The sequence below is a fragment of the Siphateles boraxobius genome, unplaced genomic scaffold (genome assembly GCF_051911475.1).
Source record: "Siphateles boraxobius isolate OS27281-9 unplaced genomic scaffold, OSU_SipBor_1 16, whole genome shotgun sequence".
Taxonomy (NCBI): domain Eukaryota; kingdom Metazoa; phylum Chordata; class Actinopteri; order Cypriniformes; family Leuciscidae; genus Siphateles; species Siphateles boraxobius.
Genome location: NW_027508766.1, coordinates 6,575,474 through 6,593,925, shown reverse-complemented (window position 1 = coordinate 6,593,925; position 18,452 = coordinate 6,575,474). Strand labels below are relative to the sequence as shown.

The window sequence follows — 18,452 nt, the reverse complement described above, 5'->3', positions numbered from 1 at the left end:
GCTTGAAATTTGCCTCATCTTGCCGTTTCAGAAACATTAACACTAAACTGTCTTCAAGGGGATTTGAAGCGTGGAAAAAACAAACCACCTGACAAGAATTATTTTCTGAGGAAACGGAGATGACATTTCAAAACACACAGCTAGAACAAACAACAGCTTCAGTAATAATAAGTGCTAAATACTACCATGAATATTGTGTCATTACAATGATTCGTGAAGTAATCTCCAGACTTGGTAAAGGAAGCACAATAAAAAAAACAGATGTTGTGAAGAAAGTTTATTAGATACATAGAGTATATTATTTTTACAGGTCTGTTAAAGATAACACAGACAGGCAGAGACGGGACATCTACTTGGCCGACCTTCTGGTCCTTTTGTCCCAGGAAAAGTTTGCTCCATATGACTTCACTCTCGGCTTCGGGACCCTCTTTTCTGTTATATCATAACTCCAACCTGTAAAAATAAACAGGCGCAGAGCAGGCTCAGCCAAGTATATCTTACAGGCTGGATTTGGGATATGTCCACTGCTGCTGATGTGTGTTGTAAACACCAGGCCCGAAGAAGACAGGGTGAGGATAAATGCAAATCTTTATGCCACAAACAAAAACACATTTCCTTTTCAAAGCTAAGCATCCTCTCTCTCAAGAGACATTTTTGGATGCGACTCTAATAGGAAGATTGTCGTGTTTAAAAAATATAGTCACGATAGTGGAAAAACTTTTAAATGGATTACCGTTCTTCTCTGCGAAAGCGATAGCCTCCTCCTTAGTGCTGAAAGTAAGCACCATGTTGGACAGGGGGTCTCCCCTGGATTGAGAATAAAAAATTATTCAGACAATGGATTTTATCCAGCAATTCAAAAAGCACATTTATCATAATGACGCCCACTCACGAGGAGGCCCAGCCCATCAGTTGGTTCTCCCAGCGCTCTCTGGTGTCAAAATCCATCTTCCACTTTTGAGAGTTTTTGACACCAGACTGCATGGCATTGCGGGCGGGCACAAAGATACGGACTTTGCGCGTCTTAATATGCTCCTCGGGAACGCCAGTCAAAGCTGTGATGTCCTATCAAAATGAGAGAGATAAGAGAACATTTTCATACGGGTACAATATGACTACTTAAGGCAAAGCTGTTCATCAAATCCTAAGAGTTAAAGGGGTGCTTCATTGCTGGCAAAATGGGCTTTCAATAAAACTTGGCTGCCTATACAGACTAGAGAAAACAGAGAATGGCTGTTGTCTTTACGTTTGCCAAATAGGTAGGAAAACTTCAACACCCATAATGCACTGGGTATGTTGCAGTACAAGGCCACTCCTAACAGTGTGCTATGGATATGTTTGACTAGAGTCAAATACCGCCTTGCTTTAGTGGGAAATGCTTCTTCGCAAACTTTTATTTGCAATGGTGTCGCCTTGCATTGTTCCCGGGTGCAAGAATTTAAAGAGTAAACATTCAGCGGGAGTGAGTTATTTTATTTTTCCAGTGAAGTATCCACCGCATTGTAGGCAGTGGCTAAAGGCTGCAAAGAATCATAAAAATGGAGAGAACGCTGCGACGGAAAATCTGAAAAACCTCCAAAAACATTTTAAACTGGATTACCACAAACACAAATGGGGTGGAAAAAACTACAAGAAACTACTGTTCTGTCAGTTTGGGATTGCACGCTGTCTGAGAGGAGGCTTTCTGTGCGCACGCTTCGGTGTGTCATACAGCGCCAGTACCGCAATGAATCATTTTCTGCAGCTTATTGCGCTTAACTCTAAAATCAAGCAAGTCACGCATCCAGTAAGTAACAGTCGCGTGCAGTCTATTCTCTGCTATGCGTCGACCTAAAACTGACTTTTCACAACATTTTGAAGTAGCCCATTAAAATCATTCAGATATTGCAAGCCATTGCGATATGTACATTTGTGAAATTACGATATTACAGCCCTAATGCTGTTTAAAGACTAGACATAGTATGACTATGTTCCAAAAAAACTGTTCTGTTAATAACATTAAAAATGTCTAAAGTATAATCTGTAGACTTCACAAAAGCCCTGAAACTGTCACTTTTGCTGACAATTAAACGTGAATTTCTCGGTCCAGGTAACATTGTTCATTTATACTACGGACACTGTAACACTACAAAGCTGGTTGAAAATCGGCAAAGTTACACTTTAATCTGAGGTTTGCCAAAAACAAGATTCACATTTGTGCTCTTATTAAAAAGGCATAAAAAGAAGCTTTGCTGTTCTCACATATTTGTACTATTCCCCAAAGGGCATAAAAGCCCAAATACTTCCTTTTTTGAATGCAGACGTGCACTTGTCTAGACAAGCTAATTTCTCACACTCTCAAAATGCATCGAGACAGTCTATTGTGATCTTCACTGCAGGTCTCCAGTAAGAGGTCAGAATCCTGGGCTTTCAGGTGTGAAAGCGAAAAGAACACTGCAAACTTGAATTGAATAGTACATTAAACCTGAAGGTTTCGATCTCAGCAGGTGAAACATTCAGGGCAGTTACAAAGGTAACAATATGATTGCAGAGTTTAAACAAATCAATTTAAGCTGGATTGTCTTAAAACACACCAATATTAGTGCTAGGTAAATTAATAAATGAAAAATGTTGATTAAAAAGAGGTCAGAAATTTACTTCTCTATTTTAGGGAAATTATTTGTCTCCTGGAATTGATTTTCAGGGTCATTTTTTACCTTTGAAAAGGCAATTTTTATAATTACTGTAGCAAGCAGAGAAGGGTCACCTGCGACCCACACCTCGAGTCTGTCACGGAGGAGCTCCGCAAGGATAAAAGGAGGAGTAACGAGAGTGAAGGACGAGAGAGGACCAGGCCTGGACTATTTATGTTGTGTTTTATTATGTTTATATGGGGCAGCCGTCTGTGAGGGGCTACCGCTTTACTTTCATTTTGTTTATTTTAGAATTAAAAGTTACGTTGAACATTCGCCAGTTCCCGCCTCCTTCCCTGAACCTTTACAATTGCTAAAACTACCTTATTAAATGTATATGTTATGTTTTATATCAAATACTTTACAATCACAATGCTATAGATTGTTACACTTTTTTTCAACATCAGCAAAAGCCATCTTTACACTGCAAAGGTGGAACAGAAGCTGCATCTGACATGCATTTGTTTATTTACACAGACCATCTAATGCTGTTCATGTACATGTATTTACATAAAAAAATTGCAGAATGTAAATAACCTAAAAAAACAGGAACTCAGAGGGTGAAGCTGCAATATGACAAAACTCATTATTGTTTGATTAATAGAAAGTTTTTGTGCAGGGAAAAGCAAGTCAATATTCTGGCTACAGACAAAACAACCTAAGAACCGTTTATTGCTTTTACAGATTAGAAAATCAAGGCTTCACATTGGTTATTTTAGTAGCATGAAAAACAAAACGGTTATGCAAACAGAATAAATTACAAAAAAGAAAGCAGGCAAAGAACACTGAGGCCATAATGACTTCAATTTAATGCGAGTTATACACTTTTGCGAATCAAAACGCCTTTGATAGGACATTGCATTCATAATCTCAACAGAAATGGGCGTGATTGGTTGTGATGTTCAATGCTGCAAACCACGCATAAGCAATACGATGTAAAATGAGCAAATATACTGTAAATGTAGTTCAACAATATATACTTCTCACTTATTTCACTTCAATCAAGACATCTGTAATTGATCTAGCTTAATTGTGCAGTGGCTCTATTTATTGATTGTATATGATATTTTTTAGTCAGATACCGTCAATATTGAAACAATATGAAAGCATGCTGAAGATTGGTGCAGAAACAGTTGCTCAGATAGGTCAAAAACACATGAGAAGCGTTAGAATCAGCAATCACAGACATTCACATACAGGATTAGATTTCTCAGAGGACCGTTGAGTTCAGGTAATTTGCTCCGGAATTTTTACTGAGGTTGAGTTAGAAAAATCACTGTGCCGATGTCACGGTACGATGCATACAGTCAGACGATGAACACAGTCAGTTACAGAAAATCCACACTCCAATCCAGAAGGGGGAGTGCACGGTAATGCAACTCAAATGGTACAGCAGCTTTCTTGATAACGTCACTCACAAAACTTTAATATCTGGTTCAGGCAATATGTGCATATGTACTCAGAGTATCTTCAGTGTACATCATGTATAATAAAATGAAAGACACAACCCTGTCTCTTTTTGTTATATGTCAGTTTTAATGATCAATATCCATTATAAAAGTAAAAGTATTAAGTATAAGAACCCATACAATAAGAAATAAAGACAAGCAAACAATTCAGTCAAACGTACAAAGTACAACTACCTCAGGGGGGACTAAATGCTGCTAGGCAAACTGCAATATGCACAGCTGTCTGTTTAAAATAAATGAAAAGAAACCTAGCATTGGGGATTTGTTGCCTTTTCCTGTAGTACCAAACTCGTATCAAACCGTGAAACCAAAACTGAGGTACGTACCAAACCGTGACTTCTGTGTACCATTACACCCCTATTGGTTTTTATATGGATAATGTTTTTAAAACACTTACTCATGTGCAATAACAAGTGGGCGTTGATACAGTTTCCTATACAATGACGTCATGCAATCATAACAGTGGCCGTTTATGGAAAAGCCTTAAAGGAGCCACCCCATGCCAAGACAGATGGGCAGAATGAGGGTTGAAAACAATTGTTTTTCCATATATAATAATAATAAATAGGCTTAGGCTGTATATATGTGTGTGTGTGTGTGTGTGTGTGTGTGTGTGTGTGTGTGTGTGTGTGTGTGTGTGTGTGTGTGTGTGTGTGTGTGTGTGTGTGTGTGTGTGTGTGTGTGTTTAGCAAAAAGCTTTATTGACATTATAAGTGAACCCCAAGGAACATATTAAAATAAAAGAATCCATGTCATGACCCCTTTAACAGTGCTCATGGTTTATTGAATAAAAAGAATAAGAGGGGACTGTTACACGAAGGTGATCTGAAAGATGTGTGTACAGTAGCATGTTGCATGGTCCTAGACTCTACTGTGGTGCTGTTGAGCTAAAGGAGTCTGCTGAAAGGCAAAGAGAGTCCAATTCCTTTGGGAATTAGCGACCAGCAATGGGAAGTCGGCAACAACACACAGACAAACCTCCCAGCAAGCAGCCACCCAAGGTTGTAAATCCTACGAGCAGCTCTCTTTTCAATGCAGGAACTTCACACGTTTCAATGGCTATTACAACTTCAAAGAATCAAATTTTCATCATTGTCTATCATCTGCCACTTGATTCATATAAAGGAGGTTCTTTAGCATGAACTGTGAACAAAAGGCCTCCAAACACTGACTTACACAAAGTTTTCACGTGACACTCCAGCAGGCTGGGAAGAAAATACAGTACCATACGCTCCATTTTACGGGATAATCTGAGTAAAAGGAGGAAAAGATGTTTGGCTTTATAAAAACTGTCAAAGATGACTTAAACCACTAGCTCAGAACCACACTTAATGACAACAAATATTTGGCAAAATGTCAGAATTTTCCATGATGTGGATATCCAAACCTTCGGATCAGATTCAGTTAGCTTGAAAGTTGAAATGGCAAGCATCTCAACATGATAATTAATGTTACTGTTACAAATGTTTAGCGCAAGGGACAGAGAAGGGGTCTCGTTCAAAGACACTGCTGAGCAGAATGACAATTAGTCTAAACAGACATTCAAGACTTAAATTCAATGTCTGTGCTTAAACCACAATATATATTTCCTTTTAAGATAAATAATATTACAAGAATGAATTAAATAATTTTTAATTATACTATTAGTTATTCCATATATACCCTACCTTCAGACCGAATAATATCTTAAATATTTTCTAAAAAACTGAAATACTTTCCATTGTCCTGCAAAAAAAGGGAAAAAATTAGTCTAGACTTAGTCTTGCCTGCATACATTAAGGACAACAAAAACTACGAGGGTGATCTAAGCAACAGACGAATGCACAAAGGCGCATAGACAAAGCAAGCGACTGTGCCTTAAATATGGTGCTTCAAGGGGGAAAGAAAAATTAGGCCAGAGAGAGGGACCACAAAAGGAAAACAGTGCACTTTTCTCCTTGCGTGTACAGGAAGCAAAATGAGAACTATGAAGTTTGACACCATTCAATGAACCCTTCAATACCTGTATGTGCAGACAGAATGCCAGGCTTAAAAGAGAGGGAGAAAAGACTGGCAAAGTCTCCGTCACGTGAAAGCGTGTCTATATTTCTGACACCTCTAGCTCCTCTGTGAATAAAGAGCATGAGAGCCTTTTCAGAGCGGCAGACTGTGGGGCCGACTGCTTGAATGAGCCCTGCGTGCAGCTTGGTAGAGCCAAGTGTGGCCGACAAGACCGATACTGAAGTGTAAACAAGAAAGAATTTGGTGTACGAACAGAACTACAAGAAGAAGAAAACATGCTCTTGAGGTGCCACTTTTGAATTCTAAAGTGATTTGAAACCAAACGTGATAACCACAAATTCATAAAACGGACATTTTTAAACTTTAACAGTAACTTTAATAGAGGTTTCTTGACTTTTGCTTGATCACTCTGATATTCAGAATGTGAAATACAAATCTGTCTCGCCACACACATTCGACAGCAAATTTATACACTGATGGCATCTGTTAGCTGTTTCTGACATAGTGGACTCCAAGTTATGTACATGTGTGGCCTACTGGCATGTTTTAAGCTCAGACCAACAATAATATGTAAAGTTGTGTATAAAAAAGGCATTGGAGGGTTACAGGTGGAACCTCTCAAGGAATTCTGATGGCTGTAGTGTCTGTATATCTATATAAATCAAGTTCACATTTAGTTGTTTTTAATAATACTCCATCCCTGTTCTAGCACAATCCCTTCAGAGTCGTTCTGGTACAATCCGCATAGTGATTAATAAAATGAAAAATTATCAATCTGCTAAGAAACATCCAAAACAAAAATGACTTGGTAAGACATTATAGGTTGGTGGGTCCACATACAGAAATGTACTTTCTGGTTAAAAACCAATTTGAGACCAATGATGGATGATCCACATGATAAACAGAGACAGACTAGTAACATAAACATGTGAATTCACTCTCCAAATGAGAACGAGAGATCTCAGCAGACATTACAAGGTTCAATAATGCTTAGAAAGATCTTCCTATTGGCCAGGCATTTATAACCTAATAAATCGGTTTAATCATTTTCAATTCTGTTTGTTGCCACTATGAGAGAAACAATACACTTCAACTTCATGAAAATACTCGGAATACATGGAAAGTGTTTAAATGTGGATTGGTCTTCGATGGACATCCACCTTATTGTGTAATGCATAAGCAACATGATGTTCTTCAATTGTAACGCATGCCCTATGAACAAATGTGTTTCTCATTTAATCTAATAGTTTGAAGGAAGAAATTTGCTAAAATGATTTAGATACTAGTCAACAAGCAAAACACCCAATGAAGAAAAAACAAAAACAAGAAGCCTGTGGCATTGAAAAAATTTCTACACTGGTTAGCCTTGTCTTTAATGTCATTACTGATTTAACAGTTTTCAATTTGTGAACAATGTTCCTCCTAATCTGTTAATTTTAAGGACTTAGTTAATGAGTTGGAACCAGATTGGTCTGAGTTAAACTCATGAGTTAATGTTCTGAAATAGTTTGTCATATTGTGAGGTAACAACTTGACTATAATCACCACTTTTGGTTATTAAAGGCTTTAAATGAGCCAACAACCACTTATGGTGACAATGGATAGGTGATCAGATCCCATCAGAACTTCCCGCAATTTGTTTACTGATTGGGTTACAAAAACAATTGCTACTTATAAATAATATTGATTATTAATGAATAAATTAAAACATTTCAAACATGTTTTGATAACGAAACTTATCAAAGAAGGTTGACTTAATGAAAATTGAAAATACAATGTTTAATACAATGATAAAAATAAAATCACACAAGAATTGCAAAAATACATTTTCAATTAACCATTATTATTGCCCATCCTTATATTAAATTCTGAAATTTAAATAAAAACATTACTATACCTTCAGATGTTTAAGATCCCTCTTCATAAAAAAGAATATATATCAGAACTGTAAATTCTGATAGGATTACACTAATAAATTATATTGCTTGAAAGAACTGTTCATTGTTATTACTAATATATTTGATCATTTATTAAATATAAAAACAAGGATGTCTAACATGATCTCTTACACAAGGTAAAATGCCTGTTTTTTTTGTTTGTTTTTTTACAGAAGATGAGAACTGTTTTCCAGTATTGATGACTGTTTTTTATTTTTTACAGAAGATGAGAAAAGTAATAAGCAAGTGTTCAGCATAAAAGGGATTGTGAAACTTATATTGTACAAAACAACAAGAACATTGATTTTTTTTCCCTCTTGACCATTCCTATTTTTTAATTGTCATATAATAATAATCATAATAATAATAATCAAAATATATAGATTAAGCAGCAGATATGGCCTGTTGAGACATCTATGCCTTTGTTCATGGACATGCGACGGGTAAGGGTTTGTGTTTTTTAGCAATAGTGCGCACCTTTACACTTTACTGACAAAAAAAAGGGAAAAATCAGGGAAAAATCTGCAGATCGAAAATCTCCATACAAGTGCCTTTTGTCCAGTGGGTTTGTTTTTTTCTACTTGTTATTTTGCACTTTTTGTTAGCAAAGGTTTATTTATTTAACATTATTATTATTTTTTGACACTTTAATTCCAGTATCGAAATATTCTTAAGAGCTAATTTCATTGTCATTTGAAATTGTGTAGGCCTACTTGCAATATTATGCAGTTATATTGTAAATATAATATATGTTTGGTGGCATAAAATGGTCTTGAAATGACAATAATATAGCATATCGCAATTAATTCGGGTCGCCCAACAAAAAAGTAGTTATTGTGACTGGCCTAATGGCAATTACAATTAATAAAAGATTTATATGAGTCAGACAACCCAATTATAATTATTACTAAAGGCCAAACAGCTACATTAGCATTCATATTTTTAGACTATGAGCTGTCGAAAAAAAGTGTGTTGACCCTTTTGGAAGATCACAGGGTGATGGAAAAAGAAGTGAGGAACACAGCGTGCACTACAGCCGGTGCAAGTGTCCTTCCTCTGCCACACAAAGGTGCTGTTGGGCACTTTAAAGGTTACATTAAGTGTTAAGCAAATGAAATACCATTTAGTGACTAATACACAAAGCCTCTTGTCAGATCCTCTTTAAAGAGCAATATCCTTTAACCTACTTGCCGGCCTTGGGTTTTTTTTTTTCTTCGGACAAGCACCTGGTATGAGGGGACAACTAGACAAAACAGACACTTGAGATGAACACTGAAGGAAAAGAGGGGGAAGGGGGAGGAGGACAGAATCACGTCTGGATCTTGAATTCTGTCTACCTTGGAGCCTCCAACAACGATACACGCTTGACAGCTATTTTAACAAGTCCATTCAATTTATGGCTTCTGCTAAACAAAATGCCTCTTGCTTGCAATATGCATCATTTCACTGCTGTTTGCATTTATTTTCGTATGCAGAATGGTTTGCAAAAACATTTCAATATACATGCAAATACATGCACTTTCAGTAAATGAATGTGTGTAATTACTACACCACTAGAGGCAGATAGCAAATAAATGACAGAACATGAACACTATCCCGTCTGCCATTGGTCGCCAAACAGACTCCATCCCAAACTCACACCATTGGTTGAGCCACTGTTGGTCTGATCAGGATGTTTCACAGCATCACAGAACCCTATTGATTATGCTTTTAGGGAAATACAAATGGCTTACTTATAATGGTCTTTTTCATATTAAACAGAATCAGCATGAATGAGAATTACACATCTGCATTATAAAAATATAAAGAAATAAAAGGAGTTTCACAAGCAGCTTAGATTCTCGTGCACAGTTCATTCAGAAAGCTCTAGTTATATGAGCTCTTGCACGGCTCAGACATTCCTTGTGAAGCGTGTGTCACTGGCCAGCCATGCAGGCTTTCTCGTGGCCCAGCATGCTTAATCAAACTGTAATTACTAACAAAAGCAAGTCAGTGCAGGCACCAGAGGGTGAAAGTGCCCAGACTCCGCCACAATCACGCAGGACCTTAATTACCGTCATTTGCAATGCCACACATTTGACTGCTCTGCAAAGTGGCACATTTGCAAGCACTTTCACTAGAGCTCAAGATTTGTTCTATTTCCCTTTTCAAAATTAGATGTTCAGAAATTATATAGACTGAAATATCATTCATAAACACCAGAGCTTGATTTTGTAAAATATAATTCTTTTTTATTTTACCTTTGGATATCATCCGATAAATCTATATCTAGACTAAATGGAATATAAAATATAAATGACAATAATATAAAATATTTCCCAATTAATCAGACTATACATTATTTCATCCAAGTTTATCAATCAATCAACAATATGATCAATTATATTTTTCATTTTCATCTACTGCTGATTTTAGTCAAGTATGATGAATGTAGTTACTCAAACACACTCTTAAAAATAAATTTTGTGATCACATGATGCACATTCAAATTTGATTTGAGATAAAAACTAAACACAAGCACTTTTTTAGTTAAAAAAAGTAATACATCTGTCTGTGCTTAATTTGATGTTCTTTGTGATGCATTCTCCCGAGTCCCTTCCACATCAATCCTGGTCAACATGTCTCCACGTTTCGGTGTTAAATTACAGGGTAAGCCATGAAAATTTGAGATTTCAGGTCAAATACAAAAACACACCATATAAATTCTACAAGACATTCTGAGATGACCTCAGCTCACTGAGGACCTGCAGTCATCTTCACAGAGCACTTCTGCAGAAACTAATTCCTAAATTGTACCCCTTGAAAAGATGCTTTCAATTCAGACAATACTGTAGTCTTATGCTTTCCATATGATCTAGACATACCATAAATACACACAAGTTAAAAAGAATGGGCTGTCCATACAATACTTCCATAATGGAAAACATTAATTGTTTCTTTTCTTCCTTCTGCAATCTTGTGTAAGAGTTATATTACCACTACTGCAAATTGTATGATGACATTTACAGCAAATATGAATATCTATTATAAGGCGGCTCTCTAAAATGTCTTGAATAAGACAGGTAGTCCTCACCAAACCAAATATCCTGCTCAATGGGCACAGCTCGTCTGAGAACAACAATGAAAGCTCTGTGGCCAATTATAAAAGGACAGCCGTCGTCTTCCTGTGAGTCTGCTACTGTCGGACTGTTCCCCCCCTTTTCTTTCAATCCCCTCTTTTTGGGGGCCCTTTTGCAGCTTTACTTTAGAGTGGCCCCTACTATTAGAAGAGAGGCAGGGGTACACTCCGCCTCAACCAGGCGGGGTGTACTTGCCCGCTCACAGAGATAGTCTGAGAGTCCACCCAAACACCCCACTCTGCCAAACCTGTCCCACACATTCAAGCCAGCAGAGTGTCTGAAGTCTCATAGGTAAACAAGGACATTATTGTTACACAAGGACATGAAAAAAAAAAAAGATTAGACATCTCCATTTCAGTATAGATGGATTTTATAAGAGGATGCTTTCCTGTCTAATGCACAATAGCATTTATTTAAAAAAATATATTATTAATTAAAATAATCTACATATATTGTGATCTAAATATTTGTGTAGAATTTACATATAAATTAAAATACAGGAAATATTTACACACCAGAATACCTGTTTTTTTATTTGTATAATTTCCAACATTTTTTTCTTTTTTTAATGATTATTTTTTGAAGTGTTAAAGAATTTGAACTTTTACAGAATTACAAAAGCAAATAAGAATTGTGACTCAGAACAATCCAAAACCAAAACAGTAAAAAAAAAAAAACAGCAAACGTTCATACCAGTTTCTCATCCACAGTGATGAGCTGGGATCCCAGTCCCTGCTGTTCTGCAAGCCTCCATCCTGTCGTGCTTATTGACCTGCAAAACAGGAAGATGAATTTTAAAAATAATAGAGATAACAAGCAGACACATACACAAAAAACTGTACTTGGGTATAAACAACAGCACAGTGAAATGTTTTGATGGAGGAGGATGTGTCGAGGGACAGGAGAAAGGAAGGCACACATCTCTCGCCTCAGCCCCCATTAATTCTGCCTGCTGAGTTTCTGGCAGGCTACTATAAGCCAGTTAGCAACAGACAGCCATTGATGTAGTTCTAGTAGTCTGCAGTCACAGCCTTTGAAACTGAACAGTAGCTGGTCTGTCACGAATCACAAACAATAATTCAGAAGTACGGAAAAACAAAATTGCGTTCATCGGGTGGCCGGGGGGGGGTCACATTATGAAATAAATGTTTTTCTCCAAGACACATTGGCCATAATTACTGGCACCCTTTCATTCAATGATTTTTGCAACTTCCTTTTGCCAAGATTACAGCTCTGAGTTCTCTTACGAGAGGTTCTCTCGTATTGCGTAAGTTTAGCTTACGCTACGGGAAAGATTCATCTTCTCGAGATACTGAAGCCAAAACATTATCCTTAATTTTGTATTCCTTGTCAACGCAGTGCAGCAGCTAGCAGACCTAGAGCAGGCCATCTCGCGTGCTCATTGGCTGCCCTGCGGGCAACTGCTGCAGCCTACCAGTGAGCCCGGCGTGACGTCACGCCCAATGAAGGGCGCCCGCGCCTTCATAGCGTCACAGCCCGCCAGAATGGGCGTGGCTTAGCGTATAACACTAGGGGCTGTAGGCTGAATTCCCTGATTTTCGTCTCTTCAGCGAGCTCTTCGCATCGCTGGATCTGAGAGAAGCCACCGCCGCCGTCGAACAGCGGACAGCCAGCTTAGGAGAGCGCTGAGGAAGCCGGCCGTCTTCGCCACCTTCAGCCATCCGTGCGAGCTACGCTATCCGGCGACGTATCCTTTACCTTGCTAAAACCTATTCTAAAAGAGCAGCGAGTGTCTTTAAGACGCCTCGCACTTCCGGCTGTGAAGCGCTTCCGCTGTCGACCCTGCGGGCTCGACTCGAAGCCTTCAACACCCCCCGCCTCTCCTCACCGACGCGCAGCTGGCGCTCACGAGCCTCACTGCCGTCGCATCTGAGAATGAGGCCGAGGGACACCTACGAGCACGCGGCTAGCTCTCTTTACGTTACAAGAGAGCTACCCCGCCCTCGTGTCCCCGTTCGCGCGTCATGCAGAGCCCTCTCGAGCTCTCTGCATGACCCGGACGGGCATCATCTGTGTTGACTCGTGCGCGCGCCCTCGTACAAACACTGTTCCAGTTCTGCTCGACCACCGAGCACGCGGCTAGCTCTCTTTACGTTACAAGAGAGCTACCCCGCCCTCGCGTCCCCGTTCGCGCGTCATGCAGAGCCCTCTCGAGCTCTCTGCATGACCCGGACGGGCTTGCGCGCCGCCGTCGAAATGTCTCGCCATGTCAGTCCCCTTAGATAAGGCTACTGCAGTGGTGTATTTGGCAGCCAACGAGCCGGTAATGCAACCCGCTCGCCTGCACACATCCGCCGTTCTCGCGGCGACCCAGAGAAATCTCAAGTGAGTATAATGTCAGATTAAGAATGTAAGTTACGTGCCCGCTCACGAGCGCTCACGCTTACTAACAGACACATCGCCTCCGAAAAGACGTGCGTGTTTAAGTTTATTCCCTGTCAGTCCCCTTCAAACAGGCTACTGCAGTGGTTCAATTAGCAGCCAACGAGCCGGTCTGTTGACCCTCTCGCCTGCACACAAACGCCGTTTTCACGGCGACCCAGAAAAATCTCAAAATGAGTAAAATGTCTGGTCCGGCTCATGCCGTCGGTGTTGTAAGTGTAATGAAAGTGCCCACGCCCCAGTGTTCACCACTACACATAAGCACTCCGAACCTCGCAGAGCACACTCTCATGAAGCGCAGAAAAGCCGCTCGAGTGTTGAATGTAAGAAATGTGTCCACAAGTCTGTGCCCACTATCTGCCCGCTCTGTTACACGATCAAGAAAGCAGGTTATGAATGTAAGTCTCGTGCCCGCCAGAGTGCGTTCACGCTTGCTAACACAAACCTCCCCCCGGGCTCCGCCCGCACGTTTAAGCGTTATCACAAAACGCAAGGCATTAATAAAACGTTCCCCATCCATTATGATCGGGGCGTCAAATACACTTGTAAGTCTAGTGCCCGCGCTCACGCTTACAGGAAGCTTTTCCACCCGGAGCGCTGCTCGCGCGTCAAAGAGTGAAAAAAGAATGTTCCCCATCCCTTATGATTGGGACATCTCACATAAATCAGCCGGTCTCGGCTTTCAGCGAGCAGCCATTGCCCAGGACCGAGAGCGCGCGCGCCGCGCTTTCGGCTCCGGGTCAGTTTCACAAAAGAAAGCAGGTTATGGATGTAAGTCTCGTGCCCGCCAGAGTGCGTTCACGCTTGCTAACACAAACCTCCCCCCGGGCTCCGCCCGCGCGTTTTAAGTGTTATCACAAAACGCAGGGCATTAATAAAACGCTCCCCATCCATTATGATCGGGGCGTCAAATACACTTGTAAGTCTCGTGCCCGCGCACACGCGCTCACGCTTACTGGAAGCTTTTCAGCCCGGAGCGCTGCTCGCGCATCAAAAAGTAAAAAAAAAAAAAAAAAGAATGTTCCCCATCCCTTATGGTTGGGACATCTCATATAAATCAGACGGTCTCGGCTTTCAGCGAGCAGCCATTGCCCAGAACCGAGAGCGTGCGCGCCGCGCTTTCGGCTCCGGGTCAGTTTCACAAAAGAAAGCAGGTTATGAATGCAAGTCTCGTGCCCGCCTGAGTGCGTTCACGCTTGCTAACACTAACCTCCCCCCGGGCTGCGCCTGCGCGTTTAAGTGTTATCACAAAACGCAGGGCATTAATAAAACGCTCCCCATCCATTATGATCGGGGCATCAAATACACTTGTAAGTCTCGTGCCCGCGCACACGCGCTCACGCTTACAGGAAGCTTTCCCGCCCGGAGCGCTGCTCGCGCGTCAAAAAATGACAAAAGACTGTTCCCCATCCCTTATGATTGGGACATCTCACATAAATCAGCCGGTTTCGGCTTTTCAGCGAGCAGCCATTGCCCAGAACCGAGAGCGCGCTCACCGCGCTTTCGGCTCCGGTTCAGTTTCACAAGCCCGCAAATGGCGATTTCCCCCCTAGCGGCTCACATAGCTGCGTGGGAAACTATCCCAGGGATTTCAGAATGGGTGTTGAGCACAATAAAGCAGGGCTATACACTTCAATTCATTCGCCGTCCCCCGCGCTTTCAAGCCCGGACCGCGACGATTGTGAATGCGTAAGTAGCACACCTACTTCACGCAGAAATAGCAAAGCTGCTGTGCAAAGGGGCTATAGAAAAGGTACCGCCTTCTCTGAGCGAGTCAGGCTTTTACAGCCGATATTTTCTCGTACCCAAGAAGGACGGAGCCTTCAGACCTATCCTAGATCTGAGATATTTGAACTAAGTGCTTGCGAAAAGACCGTTCAAAATGCTATCGACCAGGAAAATCCTCACGCACGTTCGCCCGAGGGACTGGTTTATTTCTCTAGATCTGAAGGATGCCTATTTTCAGATTCAGATAGTACCCCGTCACAGGAAATTTTTGAGATTCGCCTTCGACGGTCAGGTATATCATTACACCGTCCTGCCGTTCGGCCTGTCCCTGGCACCCAGTACATTTACGAAGTGCATGGACGCGGCGCTCGCCCCCCTGAGAAGTCAGGGGCTGCGAATAATGAACTATCTGGACGATTGGCTGATATTGGCACAGTCAGAGACAGAACTGCTATCTCACAGAACAGTGCTTCTCAGTCATCTGGAAAGCTTGGGTCTCACGATCAACTGGACCAAGAGCTCATTACTGCCCAGCCAGTCAATTTCCTTTTAGGAATAGCACTGGACTCGGTGACCATGACGGCTCGTTTATCGACACAGCGCGGAGAAGGGTTTTCACATACACTGTCTGGAAATGATAGCGGTCGAGAACGCGCTGAAGTGCTTCCTCCCGTTCGTACAGGACCAGCATGTTCTTGTCCGCTCGGACAACATGTCTGTGGTATCCTATGTAAACCGTCAGGGCGGTGTCAGATCCAGAAATCTCTGCAATCTGACGGAACGCCTCCTTATTTGGTCTCCGATGCACCTGCGCTCGCTGAGGGCGGCGCATGTGCCTGGCCATTTGAACGACGGCCCAGACAAACTGTCCAGGGACAACGTTCCCCCAGGGGAATGATCCCTGCACCCCAAACGGTCCAGAAACTGTGGCGCCTATTCGGCAGAGCGGAAGTCGACCTATTTGTGTCAAAAGACAACGCTCAATGCCCGACGGTCTGTTCGAAGGATGAGGATGCGCTGGCCCAGGTTTGGCCCAGCCTCCCGCTATATGCTTTCCCTCCGGTCTATCTGTTGCCACAGGTGATCAAGAGAATCAGGGAAACGCGCCACTCGGTGCTCCTCATAGCCCCGCGTTGGGAGAATCAGATTTGGTTCCCGGAACTAGCAGGGCTGTCACATACAGCTCCGTGGCCGAATCCGGTGAGGGCAGATCTCCTCTCTCAGGCTCGCGGCACGATCTGGCATCCCAATCCAGAGCGCTGGTCTCTGCATTTATGGTTGATCAACGGGTACTCGTTGCCCTGCCAGAAGGAGTGATGAACACGATCACGCAGTCTAGAGCCCCTTCCACGAGAAGGCTCTACGCGTCTAAATGGTCGGTGTTCTCTGGATGGTGCACCGACAGAGATCTGGAACCGCGGACATGCGGGGTGGCGCATCTGCTCACCTTCCTACAAGAGCTGTTGGATAAGGGAAGTTCCCCATCCACGCTCAATGTATACGTGGCGGCCGTGGCAGCGTTCGCAGAATCGAAGCACGGCCAGTCATTGGTAAGACACGAGTTGGCCATCCGCTTCCTTAGAGGAGCTAGAAGGATGAATCCGCCGCGCCCCCCGTCGGTTCCCATGTGGGATCTTTCATTGGTCCTCGAGGCCCTGAAAGGTTTTCCATTTGAACCACTAGACACCGTGGGGTTGAAATATCTATCACTGAAAACCGTCTTTCTGACTGCACTGTCGTCAGTAAAACGTGTAGGGGACCTGCATGTGCTGTCTGTCAGCGAGTCGTGTCTTGAGTTCGGACCGAATGACTCTAAAGTCATCCTCAGACCTAGACATGGCTATGTCCCTAAAGTGATGGGCACTCCATTCAGAGCGCAAGTTATTTCGTTGTCAGCTCTCCCAGCATCTGACAGCGAAGGTGATGTGAATCTCCTCTGCCCTGTCAGAGCGCTGAGGTTTTACATTACGCGCTCCGCCTCCTTCAGGCGTTCGGAACAGCTTTTTGTTTCGTTGGTGGGCGCACCAAGGGTCTCGCCTCCTCGAAACAGAGCCTGTCCAGATGGATAGTAGACGCTATAGCGGCCGCTTACGCGTCAAAAGGTCTGCAATGCCCTCTGGGCATCAGGGCTCATTCCACGAGAGGCGTGGCCTCTTCGTGGGCATGGTCCAGTGGAATTTCTATCCATGACATATGTGTAGCGGCGGGCTGGAGCTCCCCGTCTACCTTTGTCAGGTTTTATAACCTAGAAGTTCCTGCCTTGCAGGCTAAACTGTTGTCAGTCTGAAGGAGAGGTGTATTCTGCCCAGATCTCCTGCTCCGATCACTCTCACATGACTCAGCTCTCCTGGTTGAGCTGCACTAAGTAGGGTATGTGCCATGTGCCTATACAGACCGGCGCGCTGCTCTGTATTCCCAATGTGTGCTTATGTACAAGTGATGGCCCGCGTGGCTGGCCACCTGATTTTTTCCACTTATGGGGTTCCCCTGAAAGCTCGGGGTCTCATGTGGATGCTTGGCGCGCACGGCGTTGACAAAGTGTTCCCGTAGCGTAAGCTAAACTTACGCAATACGAGAGAACCTCTCGTAAGAGAACGATACTCGGTTACTAACGTAACCTCGGTTCTCTCTAGAGAGGGAACGAGTATTGCGTAACCGGCCGTGCTCGCGCCACGAGCGACTTCGCTTCAGTCGACGAAAACCAGGGAATTCAGCCTACAGCCCCTAGTGTTATACGCTAAGCCACGCCCATTCTGGCGGGCTGTGACGCTATGAAGGCGCGGGCGCCCTTCATTGGGCGTGACGTCACGCTGGGCTCACTGGTAGGCTGCAGCAGTTGCCCGCAGGGCAGCCAATGAGCACGCGAGATGGCCTGCTCTAGGTCTGCTAGCTGCTGCACTGCGTTGACAAGGAATACAAAATTAAGGATAATTTTTTGGCTTCAGTATCTCGAGAAGATGAATCTTTCCCGTAGCGTAAGCTAAACTTACGCAATACTCGTTCCCTCTCTAGAGAGAACCGAGGTTACGTTAGTAACAGAGTATCGTTTTCTCATATAATGCCTGATGAGTTTGGAGAACAACTGACAAGAGATGAGAGACCATTCCTCCATACAGAATCTCT

General features: G+C 42.5%; 1 protein-coding gene across 1 annotated transcript in view; it reads right to left on the bottom strand.

The window, feature by feature from the left end:
* Window positions 1–262: 262 nt before the first annotated feature.
* Window positions 263–18,452, bottom strand: part of ndufs4 (NADH:ubiquinone oxidoreductase subunit S4) — a 30,812-nt gene continuing 12,622 nt past the window's right edge. Inside the window, exons 2-5 of the mRNA XM_077231361.1 lie at window positions 11,892–11,970; window positions 893–1,065; window positions 734–807; window positions 263–453 (exon numbers count right to left, since the gene is read on the bottom strand). Of these exons, the coding sequence (XP_077087476.1) occupies window positions 350–453; window positions 734–807; window positions 893–1,065; window positions 11,892–11,970 (430 nt within the window). The 3' untranslated portion in view covers window positions 263–349. The remainder of the gene's footprint in view (window positions 454–733; window positions 808–892; window positions 1,066–11,891; window positions 11,971–18,452) is intronic.